Genomic DNA, 12,283 nt, shown 5'->3' on the forward strand with positions numbered 1-12,283 from the left:
TTGAATATCTAAGATTAAATGTTTTTAAAATACAAATTGGAATATGAATAAGTTGGTTACCTTTCCTGTATGTTCCATTAGTTCGATTGCTGTGCAACCCAGAGCTTCTTATGCAATTTGACCGAACATGACAGCCCCAAGTCGTCCATTACCATCGTCAACTTCGATGTAAGCTCGACAGCTATATAAACAAACTATATTTTTTAGTCTGAATGATTAAGCAATAATTTAAATATAACATAAAATTGATTAAAGAAACATTTACGACGTAAAATATGAATATAACAAATATACCGTGGTTGTGCATTGCTCATGTATTTGCAATGATAACATTGAAATTTTTCATTTTGTTCATATCCAGTCCCCTTCTTACACCCAATGCAGGACATGTAGAAGAATATTTGATGGAGATCAACCACACAAATAGTTGCTTTAATCCAAAATTTTGCTTTCTGCATTAATTTTGGAACAGATATATGTTTTTAATGGTTGTAAATAGTATGTAGCCTTAAGATAAGGTTATATTTATTTTGAAAAGGCATGTGTAAAATTTTTAGAAGGCAATATATATAAAGAAAAAAAAGTTTAAGAAGACCGTAGAAATGTACCGTCATTGGTTGTAGTGATTTAAGAAAACCAGCAACATCATCAAGCTTAATTATGTCTTTCATGTCAACATTTGATGTCGATGCTGATGCTGATGCCATTGTATGATGTAGATTTTTTTCGACGATTTCTTCAAGCAGTGCATGATTAAGCATCGTCCTAAATATTTTTAGAATAATTTAAAATGAATGAGAGAAATCATGGAGGAAAAGATATAAAAGAAAAAACAATTTTAGAGCTAGTTGATGAATATATATTTTGAAGAATTACCATTGACATAATGGAGTTGCAGCAGGGATGACAGGATTTAAGGTAAATACACTTGTCGGTTGAGATGAAAGAGAAAGACCTATATTATAAAGAAAAAAAATTTGTTAGTAGATAATAACATTCTATTTTTAATAAATGTTGATATTATAAGTTGTGTAATATACCATTGTATGAACCGACTTTTAAACGTGTTGCGAGTAGAGTTGGCTTAGCTTCAATAATATTAGAGATTGCTCGGCATTCACCGTCCACAAATCGACTCCACATAGTTAACCATATGGGCATCAGGCTGTAAAATTTAGGATAAAGTATTTAAAAGTGTAGTATGATGAAATAATATTGAAAACAAGGTAGTTAAAGAATTTATTAATATCACATATATAGTTGAGAAATCTTCTTTACCTCTGGTCGATAACATATATTTCTTGAATTTTTGTTGGCCCATGTATTGAGGAAATTTCTCTGGGAGGTTTCATGTATATTGCGATCGCCAGAATAGCTGTTCAATTATGTTGAATTTTTTTTTTTGTGAAAACTGAATAAGAGTATCAAGAAGTATGTTAAATATATTGATGTGATATTTACCTATTTCAGTTCCAGTGTTTTTGTAGTCATGCAGATTGGTGAATGGGATAATATCATATTCTGGTGGTTGTAATTCCACTTCGTCATCTGGAATGTTTTCGATGATTGTTCTTGAATTTAAGATCCACTGGTATTCATGTGCTTCAATTCTATGCTTGGGATCTAAAGGCTTAACATAAGCATTACTGATGTAATAAGACCGGAATATGTGTAACATGTCATTACGTAGGTCTATATCTTTGCCGAAAATTGTTGCTTGTAGTCGGTTGCCCTGCATAATATTGTATAAATAAATAGTTATTTGCATTCAATTAATTAGAAAATAGTACTTATTAAATATATATATAAGATTTAATTTCAAAATATAGTTAGAATGAATCTATGTTGTAAGGGGAAAACATATATATTTTGAATATATCATGTGAAAGAATACAATGTAAATATTAAGTATGTTCTTGCAAGTATGATATTGATGTCAATGTGTTACCTCAGGGTCTATCAATGTCAGATTTTGATATTTTGTTGGTGAATGTTGTGCAGTACGTTTGGGTGATTTGTCTGACACAATCATCTTGATGCTCCAATTTCTTGTACTTGGAGTAATGTTTTTGATTGATGTATAGACAGTCCGCATGTTGAAGCCTACTTATGAATTAAGAGAAAGAAATATTAGTCCAAACAATTGAATTTAAATAAAACAATTTTAATAAAAGAATAATAAGAAGTTGTGAAAATTACATAGTGGAAAAATAAATTGTATTTAATTGAGAGGTATATATTGAAATTCGATTACTCACAGAAGTTTATGATGGATATGCTAGTGTTAGTAATTCTCTATAAACAATATTATTTGTTTCAGCTTCTTCACAATCATGAGTTGATACTGGTCTTATAAGAACTTTTACTGAAGCAGAAGTTTTGGCTCTTGACAGTGCTACATATAGTTGGCCATGACAAAATACAGGTTGAGGCAAGTATACACCAACAAAATCTAATGTCTACCCTTGTGCTTTATTTATTGTCATCGCAAAACTTAATCTGATAGGAAATTGTGTTCTTTTGAATGGAAAACCACTATTATCGTCTGCATTTGGCAAGAAAGGAATCCTTTGTATGAAAACTCTTTTTCCGGTGTGGTGACCAACTGCAATTTCAGCATCAATGATATTTCGTTCAAAGTTGTGACAAATAAGACGTGTTCCATTGCATAAACCTTCTGAAGGATTGACATTTCTGAGTAACATGATAGGACAATTTTTTTTTAGTAATAATTCATGGGGTGGAAGTCCATTTGGTGTTAATGTGTTTAAGAAATCCTCCATGATGCCTTGTTCTGATGTATCAATCGTTTCATCGAAGCTATAGTATTGTGTAACTGTACCAGGAAATCTTTGAATAAGTATTGTATTTATCTCATCGACGGAGTTGTTATTTGGTGTCAATATAGCTCGATTTGTCATTTCGGATAAATTTTCTGAATAACTGCCAATATCCTGGAAGACTGCATCGATCAGATCATCTAAAGACTCCACATCATTTTTGTAAGGAATGAGCATTTCACTGAGAATTTTGATCTTATTCTCAATTGTGATTGGTGTTGTTCCATTTCCGACCTGAAGTAAATAATTTGAGAAGTTTGGATCGAATCTTGCTTGCATATTTTCACTCAAACTAATCTTAGTTAAAGTGGACCACAAATATGACGATGCTAAACTGGCATTAACTTCTTCTTGTCTTGTGCCTTTACGAATCACTGGTAAGACTTGACGAAAATCTCCACCGAATACGATAATTTTTCTACCAAATGGTAATCTTGAATCAGTTATGTCTCGTAACATTTTATCCAATGCTTGCATACATTCTTTTCTAGACATAGGTGCTTCATCCCATATGATTAACTTTGCAAGACGTAACAATTTGGCAAGAGCACCTTGTTTGCTTACACAACAAGTACTATTTTTGTCAAGATCTAATGGAATTTTGAAGCGTGAATGTGCTGTTCGACCCCCAGGTAAAATAGATGCAGCAATACCAGACGATGCAGTTGCAAGAGCAATTAAGTTTCTTGATCTCACTGTAGCGAGAAGTGCTTTATATAAGAATGTTTTCCCTGTTCCACCAGGACCATCAATGAAGAATGCAGCAGATTCATTTAGAAGGACTTTCTGTAAAATTGATTCATATGCATGTTGTTGTTCAGGATTAAGACTCATCGAAGCCATAAGATCTTCTTCTGGTATCAAAACTGCAAATTCATCATTTATTTCCCTAGATTCAGTTTCATTCTGATCAAAAGAAACATCATGTTCTATTAAATGGAATATGTTTATGTCTTTTCCCATCGATTCAAGTGTAGAAGAGATGCTTCGTAAGACTTTTGTCCTAATATCTGCTGATGTTGCAACACTTGTTTGGAAATCGCTTGACATATCTTGTTCAAAGTATTCCCAAAGTTCTCTAGGATTTGTTGGGTTACAATATATTAAAATTGTTGCAAATAACCGTCTTAAACTGTGTGGTATTTGGTATAAGGAAGCCTCTTGCATACAATCTTGCAAACTGGTATCTCTTTGTAACAAACCATGTAATGTAGCTGCTTCACGAAAGGTTGGTGCAGTGACATTGCCAACTGTTTTGATGTGGTCAAATGATAAATGGCCTCTTATATGATTTAACAATATCCGTAAGTAATACCTTTCACCTTCGAATGGACTTGCTGTAACAATGCGGCCTATAACAGTTTTCTTCTTTCTTGGAGTCCATATTTTGTGTTGTTGATTCCAAACAAAAGCTTCAGGAAATTCTTTGTACAGTAGTCTTCGTGCATTATCATTAGCTTGATTTGTTGAAAAAAATTCAGTCAACATTGATTTTGCCGTAAAATCATATCTCAGAACATTGTTAAGGTCGTTATGTGCATGAAAAGCTACCAGATGTTGATCTTCAAGATGTAGATGTAAACTGTAAACTGATGGATACATTTCATTAAGAATAAACCCATATATTCTCCACATGGCTTCTGGTGGAGCAATCCATCTAGCTGATTGAAATTGTTGGATTTCATCTATATCTTGGATGTTTTGTCCAGGAATCAAGTTGAAAGCAACACGATCATGACCTTTATAAATGTACTTATAAAGGTATTTGACTGCTTTGATTGTTGAGCAAATTTCTACATTCAAGTGACAATCAAATTTTGCGAGGAGATATAGATTATGTGGAACAACCCAACGGTTATCCAAATTTTTACCTCTGACTTTGACAGTTATTCCATTATCACAACGTCTGTACTGTGGGAAACAATCGATTCCAACAGTTGTGTTAGATGCAAAGCCTTTTGGAAAGTGGTTTTTACAACTGCCATTTGTTTTCATACATACATTGCTCGGATTTAGTACTCCACAGGGACCATGCATCATATGTCTTATTACTGTCTTGTGCAAATGTAAATTTCTTTCTTTGTCAGATATTTCTGCTGATACAATTTCATCAAAAGATTCTGGAGCATAGATTTTCCAATCTCTTTGTAGTATGATCAAGAAATGTGCATGTGGTAGTCCTCTTTTCTGATGTTCAATGACATATACATATGCTGAAACTTTCCCAAATATCTCCCGTTTGAATAATTCATCCTTCAGTTCTTCTAATTTTGCTCTAAAGATACGTGCAATCAAATCAGGACGATTTTGTGCTTCTTCTTGTGGACCCAACTCATCTAAGATTTCTTTCCAACTTGGGTTACATGTCATGGTTAAAAAGATGTCCGGTTTTCCAAAGCGTTGGACTAAAGCCATTGCTTCCATATATCTTTTGCGCATATCTCTTGGACCTCCAATAAAAGAAGAAGGCAGAATGATACGTTTACCAACTTTAGAAGCATTGCTTTCTCCAATTGATATATTGTCAACTATTCCTTGATACACTTCAGATCGAATCTCTTGTTGCTTATTACGAAAATAATCCAATCTTGATGTCTCAATTTTTACGTACATATCAACAACAAACTGCTGCAGTAAACGTCCCGAGAGCAACAAAATAGATTTTATATTTTTCCTAATTTGAAGTTTGTAGCAATAGTACTCGCGGCATGAAACGACCTGTTGTTTTCTATTCTTTTTCAGCACTGTAAGATGATAAATTTAACAAATCAGAAATATAATATTGTTATATTAGAATAATTAAAAGTTAAAAGAAGATTAATTATTTTAACCTTCTTGTTCCTTTATAAGCAGTTGTTCCGCTGATACTGATTGTTGAGGGTCAATTGTTGCTCTTGTTACTCGTTGTGGTAGTCTTTCCCCTTTCTTTACTCTTAATATTCCTTGGTGCCAACCAGTATCACCAAAAGGAAATAACAATGGATATTGCAGTGGATCATAACAGCCAAAATAGTATTGGACTATATGACTTCCACCTGCATGATTGAATACCACAATATTTCGTCCTTTTAAATGTTCTGAATCATCATTTTCAATCCAAATGACTGCTACTTGGGAAGCTGACGGTGTGTTAAAAACACGCTGATCCAAACCCGCATCTGATCGAATATGGATTTTGTGATTTTCTAAATTGGGCAAATCCCCAAGACTTCGAAAGAATGTTGAGTATGGATTAACATGAAGAATATCCATTAGTTGAGCAATAGTTGATGAATCCAATCTTTCGATGTCATAAACACGATTGTCCAATTCATGTTCGGTATCATAAAAATATAGTTGTAGATATGAAGGATGTCCATCCAAAGGAACCAAGTCATTAATGTAATGATAAATTTGACCTTGAGCTCGAAATGTATAAATACCTCTGTTTCTTCTACACAAATCTTTATCAAATTTAACTCCAAATGATGTAAAAACAAACTTGTTGTTGTATGTGCGAACATACGTAAGAAAGTTGACAGATTCAATTGTATTAGAAGTAAACAAATGGTAAAGTTGGTCTGGAACATCATTTGTAGTTAAAGAGATTGTTCCATCGGCACAACAAAAACCCTTCGTTTCATGTTGAAATCTCTTTGTTTCACAAAATCTACAGAATGGAACTGATGGTAAGAAAGTTGCCTCAAATGGCACTGTTTGTAATATTTTCCTATGACCAGCTGATTGTTGATGCTGATTTCCTATGGAGGAAAAATGAACCATAGAATTGAGGTAAATTCTTAAAGTTGCTATAATTTCTAATAAAGGTATCGTTGAATGAAACTGTATATAAGGGAGGAAAAAAAGGAGAAGAAGTACGACTTAATTTTATACATCTTTCTTACCCGGAGAATTTGTTAACAACCTTGTGTCAAAGTTGGGTTGGCATTGAGGAAGGGAATGTGCCTATTCAATAAAGAATTAAGTATGTTGAATAAAAAAGAATAAAATGATTGATGGGAAAGTACGGTTAGAACAAAGGAAATACAATAAACCTGTTCGATTTGGAGAGAACCAGATGTATGTACATTTTCTGTACATGTATTTGTTGCCCCAAGTGTTAAAGATATTGTGGTATCGTCCAAAGAAAGAGGTTCTGTTGACATAATTTCAACTGTGTTTATTTCCTGATAGGGAGCTCCGGAACTACCAACGGAGGATATATCACTGGTTTCAGCATCAGCACGAAAAGTGCGTTGTCTTTTTGTACAATATGGCCTGACGTCTTCATTATTGTGTATGAATTCTATATGATCTCCCATCACATTTGTTTCATTATGAACGATTGGTTGGGAGAAAAATTGTTCTTCATGTTGAGTAGTATCATTCGTAGAGTTCCTTTGTTGAAGATATCTTTCTTTCTTTTTTTGTCGTACATGTTCTTTTTCTTCTAAAGAAAGAGTCTCATGTAAATTGTGTATCTTAAGATGTTTTGCAGCACCTTGGGAATTATTTTAAACAAGGATTAAAGTAAGAATAATATGAAATAAATAATTGATTATATGATGTTAAATTTGTATTAATTTATTAATATAAACTTACCACTTTTCATTTATACATGGAATGAAAGAACTCTTGTCGATAACTGGATAAAAGAAAAACTTATAATGATGCAAAGTCAAAAACCTTTTCAATCTAAGTATATATTTGAACAAAATAAAATCATCTATTGAAAGAGATATATTTGTAGCATCGTTGGTTACCTTGGTAGTCTCGGAAAAAGACTAAAAAAATCCAATCAATTCTGCAAATTCAACGAAGCTGCAAAAAATGGAGAATGAAAATTAGAAATGAATAACTAATAGGTATAGAAATTATATGACTGTTATAGCATGAATTGCAGATGAAGAAAGTAGAAATTAAAAACTCACAATTAAATCAATTATTTAAACGAATAAAAAGAAACAACAAATTTTGAAATCCATAAAAATGTTATATTTTGTTTGCAAGTTTTTATATATATTTCTTTTATTATTTGTATTTTTTGTCTAATTTGGGGAAGCCAACTTTTTCCCTTCCTCTTATAAATAAATCTTGTTTTTAAAAATTTCAACACGTTAATAATTGAATATGTATAATTATATGGGTAAAATTCTAAGTATTGATGTAAGTATTTACATATAGAACTATTTGTTGGTAAAATTTTATGAGTAAGTTTATAGCAATTCTGTAAATTTTTTTTTTTGATAAATACGCATATATAACTAATAAGATATAACATTTAATTATGTTAGAACGTTAGTTTATAAGTTTATAATTTTAAGAAATCGATATGACTTGATGATAAAAATAAACTTAAAGAGCAAAAGAATGTCAAATTTTATAAAATTAAATTATATAATTATATTGATTGATTCGATTAATTTATTGTATATTGTGTAATAAGAATAAATTCTAAGGTTTTTAAATGAAATATATATAGCAAAAGGAAAAAAAATTGCTTAGTAGTAAGATAATAGTAAAAGAGGTATAATTATAGAATTATAATTTAAAAATATTTTAATTTGATAATATTTTTTATTTAACTGTTATATCTCATTTCTTAAAATCCAATAAGTATTTAATCTAAAATTACATCTCTATTATTCACAAAATTTTTATTTCATTTTATTTTTCAAGCATCTTTTAGAGTATAAGTTTATGCAGAATATTATTTTTAATGAGTATGTACTTTATTTTATTAAATTCTTTAATTGAAATTTCAATTTTTAAAATTTACAATATTTCAATAATTGATTATATATAATTATATAAGTAAGACTGTAAATATTGATGTAATTTTTCTAATGGCAAATGTATTTTGTTTATTTTGGAATTATAAAAGAAATAAACTTATAGTTTAAAGTCAATTAAGACAGGTAGAACTAATTAAATAAAATATTATTAGTGAATGTTTTAAGCAATTCTATTTCATTAAATAAAATATAGTATTATTTTTATATGATTTATTTTAGTATATGTTGGATGCAAATGTGAGATGAGATCGTTTTTTTTTTTGGGAAGATAAATGTAATAGATTCTCTTTTATATAGAAGTTGCTATATTTGCAAAATACTCTAGATAATCTAGAGTGGAAGATTTCAGGAAAAATCTTCTTAAAATGTAGTACTATTTTTAAATTAATTCGAAATTATAATTTAAAACAGTTCAAAGTCTATGCAGAATAATTATTGAATAAATAATATTAAATAAATGACTTAAAAGATTTTAAAATCAGAGAAACAAAATAGATTAATTTAGTTATTAATTCACAGTATGAAACTAAAAAGTTAAAGGATCTATACTTTTGACACTTTTATAAAGAATCCATGAAAATGTCATATTTTGTTTGTAAGTTTTTATATATATTTCTTGTCTCATTTGTATTTTTTGTTTAACTTGGGAAAGCTAACTTTTTTCCTCCCTCTTATAAATAAATATTGTTTTTAAAATTATAAAAACACAATTCTCATTTTGTCCTTAACATGACCCAGAAAATGTAAAATTTTTTTTTTAGTTGATTGTGTGTTGTGGTAATATACATCACCCAAACTTTAATCTATATTTACAATAGAAATAAATTTTATTATTTACAAACTTTATTATCAATATTCATAAAATTTTTATTTTGTTTGAATCTTGAAGCATTTTTTAAAATACAAGTTTATGCATAATATTATTTTCATTGAATATGTACTCTATTTTATCAAATTCTTTAATTGAATTTTCAATTTTTAAAGATTTCAACATTTTAATAATTAATTATGTATAATTATATGGGTAAAATTCTAAGTATTGATGTAAGTATTTACATATAGAACTAAATTTGTTGGTAAAATTTTATGAATAATTTTATAGCAATTTTGTTAAAATTTTTTTTTTTGATAAATATGCATATATAACTAATAGGATATAACATGTAATTATGTCGGAACGTTAATTTATAAGTTTATAACTTCAAGAAATTGATATTACTTGATGATAAAAATAAACTCAAAGAGCAAAAAAATGTTAAATTTTATAAAATTAAATTTATTTTTAATTAAATTATATAATTATATTGATTGATTCAATTAATTTTATTGTATATTATGTAATAAGAATAAATTCTGAAGTTTTTAATTGAAATATAAATACCAAAACGAAAAAAAAAATTGCTTAGTAGGAAGATAATAGTAAAAGAGGTATAATTACATAATTATAATTTAAAAATATTTTAATTTGATAATATTTTTTATTTAACTGTCATATCTCATTTTTTAAAATTCAATAAATGTTTAATCCAAAATTACATCTCTATTATTCACAAAATTTCTTATTAATATTCACAAAATTTTTATTTCATTTTATTTTTCAATAATCTTTTAGAGTATAATTTTATGCAGAATATTATTTTTAATGAGTATGTATTCTATTTTATTAAATTCTTTAATTGAAATTTCAATTTTTAAAATTTTCAATATTTTAATAATTGATTACATGTAATTATATAAGTAAGACTGTAAATATTGATGTAAATTATTCAATAAATAACATTAAATAAATGACTTAAAAGATTTTAAAATCAGAGAAAAAAATAGATTATTCCAGTTATTAATTTACAGTATGAAACTAAAAAGTTAAAGGATTCATACTTTTGACACTTTTATAAGTAGCTAGTTGTTGGGATATCTTGTTTCCACTTTCAACTTCACGGAGTTCAACTTATATAAAAAATTCAACAATATAATATTCTAGTAAGGACAAAAGCAAAGTTGTAAAGAAAAAAAAAAAAGAATTTACTGTTATTTAATGTTTTCAGATGAAAACTTGTAAAATATTAAAACATATAAAATTGTTTTTAACTCATTTTGCAGGAAGATATTTTTCTTCCCAAATTTTCTCTCTCCTAGGCGATTATCCGCGCGGCTTCTTCTCCTCCAGCCCAGCCCGGCGCCGCCGAGCCTCGGCCATGATCACCGCCACCACCGGCGTGTTCCCCTCACGCCGACGAGCATCCCTGCCACCACCAATGTTTCCCACGCGCAGCCATGGTTCTCCTCCGTGGAAAGAGAACCGAAATGGGTTTCTCCCATTTGTGTGAGCTAGCGCCGCCGTACGCGGCCACCGACGCTGACGACCACCATCGAGGAGTCCCCCTCAAGGCGACGACCAACCCAGCCACCGTCGAAGTCCCCCACGCGCAACCGTCGATCTCCCACACGGACACCGAACCAAAATGGGTTTCACCCATTTATGTGAGCTACCGCCGCCGTACACGGCCACGGAAGCTGACGACCACCATCGAGGAGTCCCCCTCAAGGCGGCGACCAACCCAGCCACCGTCGAAGTCCCCCACGCGCAGCCCTCGATCTCCCCCACGGACACCGAACCAAAATGGGTTTCACCCATTTGTGTCATGTTACGCCGCCGTACGTGGCCACCGAACCTCACGACCACCACCGAGGAGTCTCCCTCAAGGCGGCGACCATCCCAGCCACCGTCGAAGTCCCCCACGCGCAGCCCTCTCTCTCCCCCACGGAAACCGAACCGAAATGGGTTTCACCCATTTGTTCACCGATTCTGCGGCCGTAGGCAGTCACCCAAGCCACCGCACCTCCACCAGTTGACACCGACGACAACCTCTAGCAGAGCCACCCACCACGAGGTTCCGTTTGCCTCTCCATCGCACACTGTGAATCTGAGATTCACAGAAACCCAGAAACTCATTTGAGGTGTAGAAAGAAAAAAAACATGCGAGAAACACAGGAAAAAAAAAAGAAACAAGATGCAGAAGTTAGAGGTGAAATCAGAAGAGAATTGCGTACCAACGGTGAGAAGAAATCTCACGGAAATTTTTTTTTCTTCCTCGAGTTGAGTTTGAGAATTGTTCTGTAAATTGTGTAGTTGAGTTTGAGAATTGTTATGTAAATCTGAATTTGAAGTGTGTAGATTAGATATTTTATCATTTGAGATATTTTGATTGTTCAGATCATGCTAACTGAACGAAGAAGGCAACGGAATTTTCGAATGCAACGAGAAAGAACAGAGAAAGAACAACGAAAAACTGGATGAAACACTATTCACTACTGTAGATCTTATACATGCTTTTAAGTATTAGGAAGATATGCTTGATGAATAACATTAACATGCAGCTCATTTATCAAACCGTGCTTTAATTGCTCCAAGCTGGAGTATACTCGACGTCCAAATTCTAAAACGTAAGGTATATTAATTTTCTTTCTAATTTATTTGTTGTTAATTTTAAGGTCCAAATTATTTTAAGTACATTGAAAATTAAAGAATTGTTGAAAGAAAATATTAACAGAGAGTACAGAATGATGATCATGCAGTACTGTAGGTTCCTACCTAGCTATCTAATTGTTCATTTTTCTTTTCTTCTCTTCATATATATATATATATATATTAATTGTTTTACCAGAATT

General features: G+C 31.1%; 1 protein-coding gene across 1 annotated transcript; it reads right to left on the reverse strand.

The window, feature by feature from the left end:
- Positions 1 to 108: 108 nt before the first annotated feature.
- Positions 109 to 5,255, reverse strand: LOC121252111. The gene is made up of 7 exons (XM_041151595.1): positions 2,534 to 5,255; positions 1,949 to 2,103; positions 1,462 to 1,732; positions 877 to 955; positions 609 to 765; positions 295 to 452; positions 109 to 181 (listed from the first exon to the last, which is right to left on the reverse strand). Exons 1-7 carry the CDS (start codon positions 5,253 to 5,255, stop codon positions 109 to 111), a joined length of 3,615 nt encoding a protein of 1,204 aa, XP_041007529.1.
- Between the last annotated feature and the right edge of the window lie 7,028 nt (positions 5,256 to 12,283).

This window comes from Juglans microcarpa x Juglans regia, chromosome 2S (genome assembly GCF_004785595.1).
Source record: "Juglans microcarpa x Juglans regia isolate MS1-56 chromosome 2S, Jm3101_v1.0, whole genome shotgun sequence".
Taxonomy (NCBI): domain Eukaryota; kingdom Viridiplantae; phylum Streptophyta; class Magnoliopsida; order Fagales; family Juglandaceae; genus Juglans; species Juglans microcarpa x Juglans regia.